The sequence below is a fragment of the Danio rerio genome, chromosome 12, assembly GCF_052040795.2.
Source record: "Danio rerio strain M-AB ecotype USA chromosome 12, GRCz13ab, whole genome shotgun sequence".
Taxonomy (NCBI): domain Eukaryota; kingdom Metazoa; phylum Chordata; class Actinopteri; order Cypriniformes; family Danionidae; genus Danio; species Danio rerio.
The window spans coordinates 50,145,001-50,161,836 of record NC_141032.1 but is presented as its reverse complement, the minus strand read 5'-3'; the positions used below and the strand labels follow the sequence as shown (position 1 = coordinate 50,161,836).

The 16,836-nt window shown below is 35.2% G+C and overlaps 1 protein-coding gene across 7 annotated transcripts in view; it reads right to left on the bottom strand.

Annotated features, from left to right (window-relative positions):
• fmn2b (formin 2b) overlaps positions 1-16,836 on the bottom strand; it is a 98,772-nt gene that overhangs the window by 7,359 nt on the left and 74,577 nt on the right. For all 7 annotated transcript variants that reach the window (XM_087277011.1, XM_087277013.1, XM_087277010.1 and 4 more), the window contains 2 exons: positions 14,722-14,773; positions 12,511-12,660 (listed from right to left, as the gene is read on the bottom strand). In XM_087277011.1, the coding sequence (XP_087133137.1) occupies positions 12,511-12,660; positions 14,722-14,773 (202 nt within the window). The remainder of the gene's footprint in view (positions 1-12,510; positions 12,661-14,721; positions 14,774-16,836) is intronic.

Here is a 16,836-nt window from a genome sequence, read left to right as displayed (position 1 = left end):
TTACACTTTCTCAAACAAACACACACACACACACTTTTTCACCCTTACACATCTCACACTTTCAAACACACACACAAACACACGCTCACACACACAATACATTCTTTCTGTCTCTCAGACACACTCTCTCTTTTTCTCACTCTCTCACACACACACGCTTGCACATCTTACAAATCTCAAACTCTTTCTCTCTCATACACACATCAAACATTCTCTCAGACACACAGACACACACGTGACCCACAGAAGAATGGTCCTGCTCCTCTTAATCATGTGTGTTCAGGAAGCAGGCCTGTCAGAGTTTAATAACTTCCCAACGCTCAGATGAAGCCCATCTGTCAACAACACTTAAAGTTAACAAGGACGAGCTGTCTCCTGTCCGCTTCTGTCTGTGTGTGTGTGTGAGGGAGAAAAAGTGTGATGTGAGAGTGTGTGTGTGTGTGTGTGTATGTACGGATGCCAGGAGTGATGCTTCAGTGACTCAATGAAACACACACACACACACACGCCATAATTGTCCATGTTTAGAGATGTGAGATTCTCAACCCTTCTGATTAAAGAGCACACGATTATTCCAAAACTGCTTTATGAACACAGTGCGTGTCTTAAATCACTGTGCAAATGACCAAACATTAACCTGAATTAGGACAACTTCTCTGTTTAAAGCTGCAGTAGGGGATCGTGCCTCCCGCTCTCCCTCTTGAAGCTGATACGGAAGTAACTGAAACTGCAATTCAGTCCTGCCTCCATATGGAGCAGATTTCTATTGAGCTCACTGCTCTAATGGCCGACTTTACAGCAGAAAAAAAGGTGTTTACAGCCTGCTACAAAGAACGATTTCGGTTCATATAGCTAATATTACCCTTCATGACAACTGTGAGGTGTGAATTTTTTATTAGTGAATTATTATTAAGTTATATTAAGTCTGCATAATTAAGGGCGTGGCCACTTGAGTGACAGCCAGGTCTCGCTGATCACCATCACTTCACCTCAGCTGATTCCGGCTGATTAGCTGCTGAACTCGGCATATTCATCATATTTTGTGTTGTTTTATGTGGCTTTACAGAGTCAGTTGCCTTTTGGAATTTTGGCAGCACATTTCCGTGAAGTAAACTTACAATTTTAAGTTGAAACATTTTTTTTTTACAGTGTCAAACCAATGTTATTTTCATTTCAAGAAGCATTAGAGCAGCGGACTCAAACTCAAATTGGCGGGGGGCCATATTAGTGACTGACAACTTATACACCTTTTTCTTGGAAAGCAAAATGACCCATTATGCTTTGCGTGTATGCGCTAGGAGGATGCGAAGAACTTCCGGTCGGCAGCTGATGCGTGTAAACAGTCACATTTGGACAGCTTTGAAACGATAGTTTTAATCTATTTTACCTGCTTTTATCCTCTTTGAACTAATCCTGTTGTCCATCAGCAGCATCTCCTGGACTGATCATTTAAAGAAATGTGATCTAATAGGATGGAAAACAGCTGCTGTGAGGCGTTTTCCCCTCGTTGTCAGACAGCATCTTCTGCAGTTTAAATGAAGCCTCGTCATCGCTAAAGTCAACATTTCCTCTTTATTTCAAATATATAACCAGCCCAAACTAATGTAGTTCACCAAAATGTTTGACACACACACGTAGCCTGTACTGTGCCACTCACACACTGATTTAATAACTGTGACAACGTGAAAATATAGGCTAGTGTCATTTCCAAATGACAGAAAAACACAAACCGTGGTGAAAACAACACACGAAATAAAACACAAACGGCTCGCGATTAAAATGAACAGCAAATCAGCAGCAGAGGGTCAATAACAGACTTTTATTGGTCATTTTTGTAAATTGCACGACTTTCATACCTGTTAAGTTTCATGCAGTACTCTGGTTTGCTCTCTCTCTCTGTGTGTGTTAAAGAGCCGCTGAGCTAACACAGTATTTCTGACGGCAGACACGTGAACTAGGAGAACGTTTTTCTCGTATTTCTGACGCGCTTGAACCACATGTGACAGATTATAACGGCTTTAACACACACATTTCTAAGTTGTGTGTCACAAAAACACTGTTATCAATTAAAAACATTATTGAAACCCATTTTCGGAGCGCAAATGACCAGTTGTACACGCTGTAAACGGAAGTTTCTAGCATTCTACCGGAAGACGCTGGTCGCTGTGGCGCCCTCCATGCAGCAGCCATGAAAAAGGTCTATAGGAGGGCCGCTTTAACAGTCAAGCACAACAAAAAAAAAAAGTGGAAACCCTGATGTGATTGATGCACTCAGACATTCTTCCCTAGAGTATATGCAGTCAAAGCTATTCTTTTTGCTTCTTATTGTACTTATTTAAGTAGTAGTTCAAATTGCTATGAAAATATTACAATTTGATAATAGGCAAAAATATTAATCATTTTTATCCTGTCCTAATTGTTGCTAAACCAAAAGAGCAGATTGGGTAACTTTAGTGACTTTACTGGCAATTGTTCTTCTCAATATCTTTCTTTGTTTGTGAAACTACAACAAAGAGGGGGGGGGGGGGGGGGTATTTAGTCAAATTTTACTAATGCATGTTTTTATACAAATCTTAATAAGCATGAGGAAAATCTATTAAAAAAGATGAAACCATTTGAATCAAATATTGGCAAAATGATCACACTTACACCACCATTATAACGTGTAAACCATAGAAATGTGTTTGCACAACATGATACAGGCGGTATTAAACTGATTATAATTAAAGGACCCTTGAATATTTACAAAAATAGAGCTTTAGTAAAAAAAGAGCACTTACGGAGATGCATTTAACCTTTAAATCAGCCCCAGAAATAATCTGCATGTGTGTTTCTCTCGAGCGAGAGAAACCGAAAGTAACCCAAACACATAGTACAGTACTTTAAACGTCCAGTAGGAGGCTAGTCAAAACTGCAAGTAGCAATAGGGGAATTACCGGTTTGTAAACATTCAGGATGCGCGCGCATCAAGATTGCAGAAAAAAAAAACGGGAGCGCTAGCATTTACAGCGAGGGAATGGCATGCGATGTGGTACAGAGTTTGTTTTTATATTAGAGATAAGTTATATTGATTACATTTTATATATATTATTTACATAATATTATAACAGCTCGTCACCCAGTGATAAGTACAGTGATTCTGCAAAATTAACGTTAAAGTGAGCGGCGTTCATCTGACAGCTCCATTTGCGATAGCACCCTCCAAATGGATATTGGATAAGACGAAATGACCAAGCATCCAGCCCCAAATATATAATCTCAATGAAGCTCCAAGTGATTTTACAAGAGAGAAGTTAAAGGTCTACAAGTCTTTGGATGCCTACAATGTTGTTCTGTGTGGTCATGTAGATATAATGCTACATCATGACCAGATTCAAAACTTTGTAGTGCTAAAAACCGAGATTCTGCCTAGCCAAAGACAAGGAAAGAAGACGGAGCTGTACAAGGCCTGGGTGATCATCAACAAGTAGAACAACTGCATTCTGACAGCCAACTGCACCTGTACGGTAGGGTATGTGAACATTTCCTCCTCAGCATTCTGTGTCCGCAGTTTAATCCACTATATTTAACTTTTTTTTTTTGCTGAAATCATTGCTGCAATCAAAGCGAGTGATGTGTCTGATTCAGCATAGTGTGAACTTACCGGATATAACATGAGAACTGCAGAGTCCAGCATTTCTAATTAGCTCCTTACACTATTCAGCTCTTATGACGGCTGTTAGCCAAAGACGTCTGCGGTTGGCATTAAAAGCAGTGTGGTGTACAAGTGAAGTTTTCTATTTTCTTTTTCTGTTTGCTATTGCAACCGCTCCTATATACAACTGCACAACAATGACAGTGATTCAAAAATATACGTTTTGGGGGGGCCGAATCTCGTTATATTTTTGACGTTAGGTGCGCAGGCCAGAGGGAGGAGGGGGCGCGAACGGTCTGCGGGCTGGCAGATTGAGACTCCTGCCTTAGAGATTTTTGGTAACTGTGGAGAGGTAAGCGTGATCGAAAACCCAATAAGGGGGGAGAGCATGCTAGGAGCCCAGCGGCTAATCATCAGGTCAATCAGAAATGATAAAGAACACCTGTCTTTCTAGTGATTGGGCCGGAGAGACTCCCTTCTTAATGAGAACGGGAGGAGCAGTCGGGAGAGGAGAGAGCACACACACACACACACACACACACACACACACACACACACACACACACTGCTACATGTGTGGTGGCATTTAAAAATAATAAAACTATTTGCTTACCTGAATCGCCGACCCTGTCTTCTTCTTCCCTCAACAACAACGAACGTTATTACAGTAACAGTTTATTTTGATGGTCTATTTGAGTATTAGTAGACTGTCTGCTTAGTGTTTGCTGATTCTGCTCCTTCAATAGACACTTAAACTGACTATAAGAACTTTGCAAGTACATGTCAACTTACACTAACCCTAACACCAACCTATCAGTCTACTCATAATCTAATGAGAATTAGTGTGCATGTAGATGCAACTTAAATTCAACAAACAAACCATCAATATAAAGTGACCAAGTTTTTTTTATTATTAAATCACTCCGCTGCTCATCCGTTTGCACTGGCTGCCAGTTGCTGCTCGCATCAAATTCAAAGCTCTGATGTTTGCCTACAAAGCGACTTCTGGCTTTGCTCCTTCTTATCTGCTCTCGCTTCTGCAGATGTATGTGCCCTCCAGAAACTTGCGTTCTGTGAATGAACGTCGCCTCGTGGTTCCATCCCAAAGAGGGAAGAAATCACTTTCGCGAACGCTCACGCTCAATCTGCCCAGTTGGTGGAATGAACTCCCTAACTGCATCAGAACGGCAGAGACACTCGCTGTCTTCAAGAAACAACTAAAAACTCAACTATTTAGTCTCCACTTCCCTTCCTAATCTGCAATTGCCTCTCTGGATATACCACTAACTGTAACAACAACAAAAAAATACTACTAATACTAATACTACTAATACTTTCCTTCTTAGACTTTACAGACCTGAAACTTGCCTACAGCACTTATTCATTGTTGCTCTTATAGTTGTGTAAATTGCTTCCTTGTCCTCATTTGTAAGTCGCTTTGGATATTAACGTCTACTAAATGACTGAATGTAAATGTAAAAGGCACAAAATTGAGGATTCTTGCATTGAAATATCCAACAATCACTAGATCCTTGTTATATATGTTCACGTACTTGTATAAAGCCGAATGTGCAGTTGTGTGTGTCAGTACTGTCGTATCCGGTTAACCTGGAGTGCCGCTTTTACTTCCACACAAACTAATGCTGTGTTTGAAGTCGATGTTTATTTGAGGGAGCAAAGCTGGTGACGCTTGTGTGTTTTAGAGAAGTGTGTGTTAAGTGTGTGCTGACCTGCGGATCAGACCGGAGACTCATAATAAAGCCGACGCTGCAGAAGAGACGAAACTCAGAAGAGTGTGTTCAGCATAAGAGCACCGCAAACACACGTGCGGCTGTGATGAATGTGTCGTTAAGAGCTGTGTGTGTGAGGGTCTGAAATGTTTACAGTGAGGTGAAGGATGGGCTGTGGGTAAAAGCACAGTGATACGCTCGCTCCACATCAGTAGCAGCTTCTTTAAACAGCAGAAAAACATCCCGGCGGGAGGAAGAGAGAAAGAGAGAGAGATTTGGCAAACAACACACACAACCAAATATAGAGGTGCTGCGGCGCCAGACAACACACACACACTATACAGCCAACACACACACATAGACACACTAGCAGCCTTCCTCACACCATTACACACACACAGATGCACACAAAACTGAGCCCCTCTCACCAGCAGATAATAAAACAAGCAACAACAAAGAAAGCAATGAAAGAAAAATGAAGAAAAGAATAAACAAAAACAATTAGGTGTGAAGACATGACAAAAACATGAAAAGAAAACAAACAAAAAATATTAAATAATAGAAAACTGTGTGAATGTGATGTTGGAGTTTTACACTACCTGACAAAAGTCTTGTGGCCTATACAAGTTTTAGAAACAGCAAGTAATAAGTTGTCTTCTAGTTGAGAGTGAAGTGGCTTATATGAAAGGCAAAGGCCTCTAGATGATGCTTATTTGAGCACAATAAAATCTGATCATGCCTTGATTATTAATGATTTGATTCAGACAGTGCGGTCTGACTCTGCTTAGACTAAAGTGTCATCACTGAACAGAAATAATGTCCAGTATAGAATATAAAGTCCTGCTGCAGTGGAGACAGAATGAATATCCATCATGCAACACAGGCTCATTCTGAAAATTTAGTCCCGTGGACGTCTCTGGAGGCCGCAAATTATGTAGACGGAGGTCATTTTTTAAGCGAATGCTACGGGGCGGTGTGACGCCGCTCCTTTTCACGCTTACCGGCTGACCGTTTACCTCCATGTAGAGGGCTTTCCTGCTGCAACTAGTTTGTCCAGTTAGCTCGCCGTGTATGTCGGAAGATTTGAGATGCAGAGAGGAGTTGACCACAACGACGGGGTTCGGGTTCGGGGAAGAGCAGTTCCAGAAATCAGGTTAGACAAAAACAGAACCCAAAAAAAAAAAAGTGAACAATTTCATAACAGGGTGAGAATGTGGTGAAATCCGAAAATGTGTTAAAAATCAGACCAGGGCTTTTCCTTTTTCTGGACAGCTTTTGTAAATTGTTGGTTGGGTTAATCGGTAAAATTGGTTGGGTTTAGGGAAGGAGAAGGATGGATCGGTCGATAGGCCGGTCGCACAGTCTATCATTCAGTCAGTCAGAAAGACTGTCGTTCAACAGCGGCCTCTGGTGGGTTTACGCGAGAACAGCGCGAGTGCGAAAGGTACTTGCAAGAGATATTTGAGATACGGAAAAGCGCACACAGCAGCCTCTTGCGGATTCGCGAAAACAAAAACTGCAAAAATACTTACCTCCCGGGATACGTCTCCAGAAATGTCCACTGGACTACGTTTTCAGAATGAGCCTGGGTTGCCATCATGAGCTTGGAGGACTGCATCCATACATCTCTGACATGACTCACATCACTGATTAATAAAGTCATCTGGAATGAAGAAGAAAGCCTTCCTGCAGGACTCCCAGAGCTCATCAAGACTCTTTGGATTCATCTTATCCCAGGCATGCTCAATAATGTTCATGTCTGGTGACTGGGCTGGCCAATCCTGGAGCAGCTTGACCTTCTTTGCTTTCAGGAGCTTTGATGTGGAGGCTGAAGTATGAGCAGCAGCGCTATCCTGCTGGAGAATTGTCCCTCTCCTGTGGTTTGTAATGTAATGGGCAGCACAAATGTCTTGATACCTCAGGCTGTTGATGTTGATCATCCACTCTGCAGATCTCTCACACACCCACATAATATATGTAACCCTAAACCATTTCAGATCACAGAAACTGATTTTTGTGACAATCTTGTCTCCATGCTGGTTCCAGTAGGTCTTCTGCAGTGTTTGGGATGCAGATCAACAGATGATTCATGGGAAAAATCAGACACTTTTACACATAATCAAGTAGAAGTCAAGTTATTATTTGTTGCTCTTACAACTGAGATCAAGACAAGACTTTTGTCAGGTAGTGTATAGTGAGAGCCCACACATAGGTATTGGTGGTTATGAGGACTCTCAATAGGCGTAACGTATTTTATACAGGGAAAAACGGCTTATTATACATCACAACAAACCTGTGGACATTTTTGTAATGTCAAAATTCCCTATTAGGTATGATTGTAAAGTGCTTTGAATTACAAGGACATCATGCATGTCCTCATGAATCCCTGTAATAGAGTACAACTATGTTATACCCATGCCATTGCACAAAAAACCTGTCCTTTTAAACCATCAAAACCAGCAGACACAGACACACACACTCTTCAGATGAGCATTTCCCTCCGCTGAGAGCTCTCGGTGTCACACAGATCTTCTGTTCCAGCAAACAAACCACAAGCATTCATGACAAATTGGGGCCGAGCGACTTTCAGCGGCTCTCAGGTGCCGGCAGAGGAGAAAAGCAAACACTTCAGCACAGATCCAGCGATTACAGAGAAACACAACACTCTCTGGGAACATAGATAACAGATCTGCAGGTACAGAGACGTCTCGGCATCTGCAGGAGCTCCTTTGTGTTTACAATTATCCGCCGCGGCTCCAGTTTCACGCATTCAGCGCTAACCTCACCGTCCACATCCATCAGTTTGAGTCATCTTTATTTCTGTAGCACTTTTACAATGTAGAGTGTGTCAAAGCAGCTCAGCATAGAGGTTGTAGTGGATAAAAACAGCTTTAGTTGAGTTGAGGTTTAGTTCAGTTCATCAACATCGCTGCAGACTGCTTAGAAAGTAAATATGAAGGGTCAGAGACCCAAAACTAACAGAACAAGACTGGAATTCAGGACAAATGAACTCACGGACTGCAGAGAACATTAGAATTAAAAATATATGAATGGAGGGGGAGGGTTGGGGGACAAATTTGGTTAAAATGTTATTATTCGATAAAAAAATAAGACCGTAAATGTATTATTTAATAATTCGTAGTTGTCATTATTAAATTTAAGTTGTAGAGAATTGAAACTGCTTTAGAGTTTATCAAATATGAGGAGTTAAAGCCACGAAACTAACAGACCAAGACTAGAATTTAAGATATCAAGACATCTGAATAAGGAAAATGTAGAGGGAATATATAAGTATATATTTAAAGGACAAAATATTGCTTAAGGGGGCTAATAATATTGAGCCTAAAATTGCTTTAAAAATGTTAAAATCAGCTTTTATTCTAGCCAAAATAAAACAAATAAGACTTTCTCCAAAAAAAAAAAAAAAAAAAAAAAAAAAAAAAAAAAAATTATAGGAAATACTGTGAAAAATTCCTGAATCTGTTCAACATCATTTGGGAAAAACCTATATATATATATATATATATATATATATATATATATATATATATATATATATATATATATATATATATACATACATACAGTGTAAGTAAGAATTATTCGCCCCCCTTTGATTTTTTTTAACAGAGCAAGAAAATGTTCACAGTATGTCTGATAATATTTTTTCTTCTGGAGAAAGTTTTATTTGTTTTATTTCGGCTAGCATAAAAGCAGTAATTAATTTTTTTAAAAACAATTTTTAGGTCAATATTATTAGCCACTTTAAGCTATTTTTTTTCTATAGTATACAAAACAAACCACCATTCTACAATGACTTGCCTAATTACCCAGTTAAGCCTTTAAATGTCACTTTGAGCTGTATAGAAGTGTCTTGAAGAATATCTAGTCAAATATTATAATTATATTATAATTAATATATATGTTATGATATATACATATGTTATAATATATATATATATATATATATATGTTATAAAATAAATCAGTTATTAGAAATGAGTTACTGAAACTATTATAATTAGAAATGTGTTGACAATATTTATATATATATATATATTTATATATATTTATATATATATATATATATATATATATATACGACAAATAAAGTATCAAAAAGTGAAGAAAATAAAACTGAATAAAGTAATGAATAATGTAATAAGAGAAAAAAAATTATTACGACAATTAATAAAGGAATAAAATCAATAAAAAAAGCAAAACATGAATACATGCATTTATTAGGGCATTAAATAAAAAAATAATAAATTAATTAAAATAAAAAGAGAAACAGAATGAATGAACAAAAAAGAAAGAAAAAAAGGGAAGAACACAAAATAATAGAAAAAAATACACCAATTAAAGCAAATAATTAGATTTATAATATTTTTTCTCTTATTGAATATTCATTGTCAATTAAGACAAAGTACTCTGAAAAGAAAGAATAAATTAAAAATAAAGGGAAACATAACAGCGAAAATAGAAATAAAAAGCAATGAATGTATGTGCGTTTGTGTTGTATTTAAATTAGTAAATGAAATAATAAAGGAATGGAAAGACAATTAAGAGAGAAAATACTAACAATTAAGAAAAAAATGAAAGAGAATCGTGATTGCATTATAACACAATACTTGGCCAATGACAATTAAGAAAAGCAAACAAACCAATAAATCATGACAAAAACAATATAAAAAACGAATGAAAGAAAAAGATTCAGCCAGACAGCAGAGGTATGTGTGTGTGAAAGGTGATGCGTTTCAGGACAGATGTAGAGATGTGAAGCTGATGAATAATGCAGGAGGACTCTGCTATCAGAGGCAGCATCACACACACTGCAGCAGCTCCTCTTCCATTAGCAGGTTAAACAAGCACACACTGATATTATCTAATATTAAACACATGCACAGGTTCTGGGAGAGGTACAGATACTGGAGGATCACCATACAGACCATACACTCATTCAGAAAAAACACACAGCGCGCACAGACAAACACAGACACTACACACATTCACTCACTCACTCACTCACTCACTCACTCAATTAGTACTTAGATTCTTAATTACCTACTTAGATAGTTGGTTATTTAGTTAGGTAGTGAGTTAGTCATTTAGTTACTTAGTTTCTTAGTTACCTCCTTAGTGAGCCAGTTACTTAGTTACCTACTTAGTTAGTTACTCAGTGAGTTAGTTTCTTAGCTACCAACTTAGTTTGTTAGTTATTTAGTTAGTTGCCTACCTGGTTACCTGCTTAGTTGGTTATTTAGTTAGGTAGTGAGTTAGTTAGTGAGTTACATATTTTTTCCTAGTAACCTACTTGGTTTCTTAGTTGCATAGTTATTGAGTTAGTTAGGTAGTGAGTTAGTTAGTGAGTTAGTTTCTTAGTTGTCTACTTAGTTACTTAGTGAGTTAGTTTCTTAGTTACCAACTTATTTACTTGGATTCTTATTTACATAGGTATTTACTCAATTAGTTACTTAGCGAGTTGCTTAATTGATTAGTTACCTACTTAATTAATTAGTTGCTTACTTGGTTAAATAGTTATTTAGTTACTTAGGTTGTGAGTTACCCACTTAGTTACCTATTTAGTTAGATACTTAGTTTCTTAGTTACCTACTTAGTTACATAGTTATTTAATTACTTAGGTAGAAAGCTACTTAGTGAGTTAGTTTTTTAGTTGCCTAATTAGTTACCCACTAAGTTACATAGTTATTTAGTTGGTTATTTAGTTACTAGGTTAGTTAGTTACCTATCTAATTACTTGTTTAGTTAGGTAGTGAGTAAGTTACTTGGTGAGTCACTTTGTTACTCATTGTGTTAATAACTTAGTTACTCATTTACTTAGCATTTTAGTTACCTACTTAGTTAGTAAGTAACTAACTAGTTATAGTTAGTAACATAATTAGATACTTAGTTACTGCAGCACAAACTGCCCTGAGGAAAAACACTTTACAAATAAATAATTAAATGTACCTGCCAGAGGAGACCGAGAACAACCTGACTGGTGCAATTGGGAGTATTTTTTGTTCTTGTTAAAGTGATGAATTCACAACAGTTATCTTCTCATTTCACTTCTCATACTAATGTGTCTTGCTTTAAACGCTTTTTTCTATATATTTGCTGAAAAAAAAGAGACAATTTAATTATTTTTACATGTTCCTTTTATATAAATATTTAAAATAATTTTTGTTGTTTTCTGTGCTCCCACTTGCTTTGTTGATTTTAATTCATGTACTTTTCTTTATTCGTCTTATAATATACATTTGCTTTTTTGTTTATTTTGTCCATTATATAAAGATATTTATATTGGTGCATTCACTTTTTTCCTTGTCTGCAGGTTATTTATTTATTTTTTTTGTTCACATTTTTCTTTTCTGTTGTTTTATTTGTCAATTCATTTGTTTTTTTCCATCTGTTTTTCTTTATTCATTTGCCTTTTTATTTTATTTATTTTTTTGTTCCTTTCATTAGCCTCTTAATTTTTCATTTAAATTTCTTTTTTTGTTGCGCTGGCTTGCTTGGTTTTAGGACTTGTTGAGCTGTGCATGGATGGATTTGCTCTTCAGTGTTTGGACTCAGCAGTGAGGATTAAACCACACCGAACTGAACTTCAACTCTGAAAACTGGACTGACAGTTTCAGTTTACTAGAGCGTTTGTGTTCAGCTGCTGCGACACAATCTACATTGTAAAAGCGAGATGGAAAAACATGAACAGAATTGTAAACACTTTGCTTTTGGATTTAGATTTTCCTTCACTGCTCTGGTGTTTTATTTGTACTGTATATTCATTCATTAGTTAGTTTGTTTTTCCTTTATTCATTTTATTTATTTCAAATAATAATAACATGCATGTATGTTTCTTTTGTACTTTTATACTCTGGCTGCTGTAAATGGGAAATTTTCTTGCATGTTCTTCCCATGATGCACCTGTGCACGGCTCAGGTATGAGTGGTAATGGCACATTAAATCACAGATCTGTCGGAGGTTTATCCGCAGATGTTTTGACAACAGTGAGAGCGTCAGGAAGCTTGAGATGGGAGCTGCTCTTCATAAATCAGTGTTTAGTGTGTGTGTGTTAGCACTGGCTCATTCCTGAAGACTTACGGCACACTGAGCATAGACTAATCACACATACACTCACACACATACCTCTCCTGCAGGATGAGCTTGTTCTCCTTCTTCCATGTGTCCTTAAAGTCGGTGCAGAACTCGTGCCAAACTGAGAAGAAGGTGTTTGGAGAAACCTCTTTCTCTCCGCTCTTGGCCTTCACCGAGAAAAACACACACAGATCCAAGAACCTGCGATAACACAGAGACATGATTAGTGTTCATTAGCGTCACATTTTTGTCACATGATAAAGGTTTAGTCACAATTTTCGTTGATGAAAGCCACATATGATCATGAGTTTTCAGAGAAATGAATGTGGAGATCAGACCAATTTGACAATGAACACAAGCTGGAAACATTGATAAACTGGTGTTCATCATCATCAAGACCTCAAGCTAATATTTTTGGAGTGATGAAACAGAAACCAGGGTAAAACCCACAAAAATAATAACTACTAAAAATATTCTAGACTACATGTTTTGGGGAACATTTTTAAGAGCAATATTATGGAACATTTTATTTAGATCTTAATTTAGGAACTGTCAGACACTACAATTTTGAAACCATTTTTTCCCTGAACTTAAAATATTGGAACATTTTTAGTAAAACATTGGAACAGTTTATAACTCAATTTTAGCACATTTTCTGAGCTTAAAATATTGAAACTTTTTTAGAACCCAATTTAGCAACATTTTCTGAACTTTATTTAGAACTCAATTTTGGAAAAATGTATGAACTCTTAGCAACACTGAGCTTAAAATAATGAAAAAAAAAAATGTAAAACTCAATTTTGGAATAATGTCTAAAAAATTTTACCACTTTCTGAACGTAAAATATTTTAATATTTTAAAATTTTAAATTTTATAACTAAACTTTGGAACATTTTATGAACTTAAAATACTGGAACAATTGTTGTAGCTCAATTTTAAAACATTCAATGAACCTAAAATATTAGAAAAGTTTTTAGAACTCAATTTCAGAACATTTTATGAACTTAATTTTGGAACACTTTTTGAGCTTGAAAAAAAATTTAATTTAAGAACTCAATTTAGCAATATTTATTGATCTTAAAATGTTGGAACAGTTTAGGGCTGTAAAAAAAATGACACTTTCGGAATATAAAATATTGGAACAGTTTTTAGAACTCAATTTTGACAAAATATTATGAACTTAATATTTAATATTATAATATTTAATATTTCTACTTTTTTATAACACAATTTTGGAAATTTTCTTTAACTTAACATCTTGGAAAAATGTAGAACTCCATTTTGAAACATTTTATGATCGTAAAATATTGGAACACTTTCTGAACTTAAATTAAACATTTTCTGACCTTATTTCTGAAATTATTTTGAACTTAAAATACAGGACACTTTTCTGAACTTAAAATATTGTAACACTTTCTGAACTTAAAATATTGTAAAAAAATTTTAGAACTCAAATTAATAACACTATTGTTACACTTTTTTTTAGAACTCAATTAAGTGATATTTTCTGAATTTCATTATTGGAACACTTTTTTAGAACTCAATTAAGTGATATTTTCTGAACTTCATTATTGGAACACTTTTTTAGAACTCAATTTAGCAATATTTTTTTAACTTAAATATTGGAAAATTTTCTGAAGCTAAAAACTTCAAAACTTTCTGAACTTACAAATTTAGAACACTTTCCGGACTAAAATTGTATACATTTTCTGAACTTAATTTATCAACGTTTTCAGAAAATAATATTTTAGAATATATATTTTTTTTAATTTAGAAAATTATTTGAACTCAAAATATAGGAACATTTTCAGAACTTAACATTTTTGAATATTTTTAGAACTCAATTTTGGAATATTTTGAATTTAGAATATTGGAATATTTTCTGATCTTAAAACATTGAAACATTTTCTGAACTTAATTATTGTAACACTTTTTTAGAACTCAATTTAAAAAAAATTCTGAACTTAAAATATCGAAACATTTTCTGAACTTAAATATTGTAACACGTTTTTAGAACTCAATTTAACAACATTTTCTGAACTTAAAAAATTGACACATTTTAGAACCAATTACAAATAGAAAAATCTAAGAAAACTTGAAAAATGAAAAATTCATTTCTGCAGTGCAATTCTTCCCAAATAGTTGTGTTTGGACAGATTTGACAACTTTAAACAGACAGGATGTGCCCAGAAAACAAAGGTGTAGATAAATTCTGTCTCCAGAAGAGAGAAAAACAGAGCAACAAGAAAACTGAAAGCTTACAATTTGTGGGTGTCGCTGAGTTGCTTCTCTTGACCTTCCAGCTCAGTTTTTGCTGTGAATGAATTAGAAAAAAAACATCAATTCAATCCAATCTAAAACACATTAATGCATGTTTACAGTGATGGAACAAGTCCCGTCAGCATTGATTTCCCCAGCACTTCATACAGTAGAGTCTGATCAAAAACAGCTCGACTGTCATAAAAATAAGTGATTGAGCCGTGTGTTATGATGCATTTCCACACTCCTCAACATCAGACGTGTGATGCTGAGATGAAGAGCGACTGACAGCAGGATTGAGTCGTGCTTCCAGATGTCTCTCCGTCAGCGCAGACAGACACTCTGAAGAAATATGAAGCCAGTAATTGAAGCCAGAGGAGCTTGTGAAGATCTACAGCTGTCCGAGCACACCAAACACATGATCAGACCACTGGACATTTACATTTACTCTATTTAGGAACAGACATTTAAGAAATACTTTGTTTACATCAAGTTTTGTCTTATTTCTAGTGCAGATCTCTAAAATTCTTAAATTTAGAGTCTTTCTAGACCAGTAAAAATGAGCTTTATTTTTGCAGAAATAATAAGTCAACGTTAAGTGAGTAAACCACTGGACATTTACTCATTTTGGGGATGGATATTTATAAGTAATACAACATTTGAATATTTAATCTCATTAAAAAATGGATACATGAAGAGTTCAAATGCAAAAACCTGAAAATACATCAGAGCTTTTTTTCTTGTAATTGAGCATTTTCTATCAGGCTCCTCTGAATAAGTTCAGAAGTTTCATTTTATTTGTAATAAAAAGGTTATTAGCTGGTAAATAAAATACCCTTTTTTTCAAAAATGTCATTTTAGACTATTCTTTGGCACTGCTTTTGTTGTGCTTTGAAATACAACATTTAAACATGTTTTAAAATACAACATACTACCATTTTAATGTAGAAAAGGCCAACGTGGGTGTCTTAAGCAGCAAAAATACAGCACTTATATTTCAAGTCATATTTCTCTGGCCCTTTAATTGGGATGATTTTCATGAACTGGCCCCCATGACAAACTAATTGAATAGCCCTGCTGTAGACTATTGACAAAAAAAGCTTTAAGGGGCTTATAATATTGATCTTAAAATGGTGCTTTTAAAGGCTTAACTAGGTTAATTAGGGTAACTAGGCAGGTTAAGGTAATTAGGCAAGTTATTGTATAATGATGGTTTGTTCTTTAGACTATCAAAAAAAAAAAAAAGAGCTTAAAGGGGTGAATAATATTGTCCTTAAAATGGTGTTTAAAAAATTAAAAACTGCTTTTATTCTAGTCAAAATAAAACAAATAAGACTTTCTCCAGAAGAAAAAATATTATCAGACATACTGTGAACATTTCCTGAATCTGTTAAAATTCATTTGGGAAACATTTAAAAAAGAAATTTTTTTTTAAAGGGGGCGAATAATTCTGACTTCAGCTGTATCTAAAATTCCTAAATCGAGAGACTTTTTCTAGACAAGTGAAAAAAAAACTTGGTTTCATTTTTACAGAAATAATAAGTCAGACCACTGGACATTTACATCCATTCAATTTAGGGATGAAAATTTTCGAGTAATATTGTATTCAAATATTTGAGCTCATCAAAAAATATATAGCACTGCATATTGATATGAATATTAACATGGATTTAAATATTTCAGCAATGCAAAAAATATATATTTAATTTTTTCCAGTCTAAAGTTCTTACATTTATTGACATTTACTAGACAAGATTAACTCAAAATTAAGTGAGTAAACCACAGGATATTTACACTTATTCATTTTAGGGATGGATATTTGCAAGAAATATTACAATTACATTTTTGAGGTCATAAAAATGAACATTTATTCAAGCTCCGCAAAAAAAAAAGAATTCTTAAATCAAGTTTAGTCTTATTTCTGGTGCAATTTTCTAAAATTCTTACATTTAGAGGCTTTTTCTTGACAAGTAAAAAAGATTTATTATTTTTGCAGAAATAATAGGTCAACATCAACTGAGTAAACCACTGGACATTTACATTTATTTTAGAGATGGAAATTTTCAAGAAATACTGCATTCAAATATTTGAGCTCATCAAAAAATATATAGCACTGCA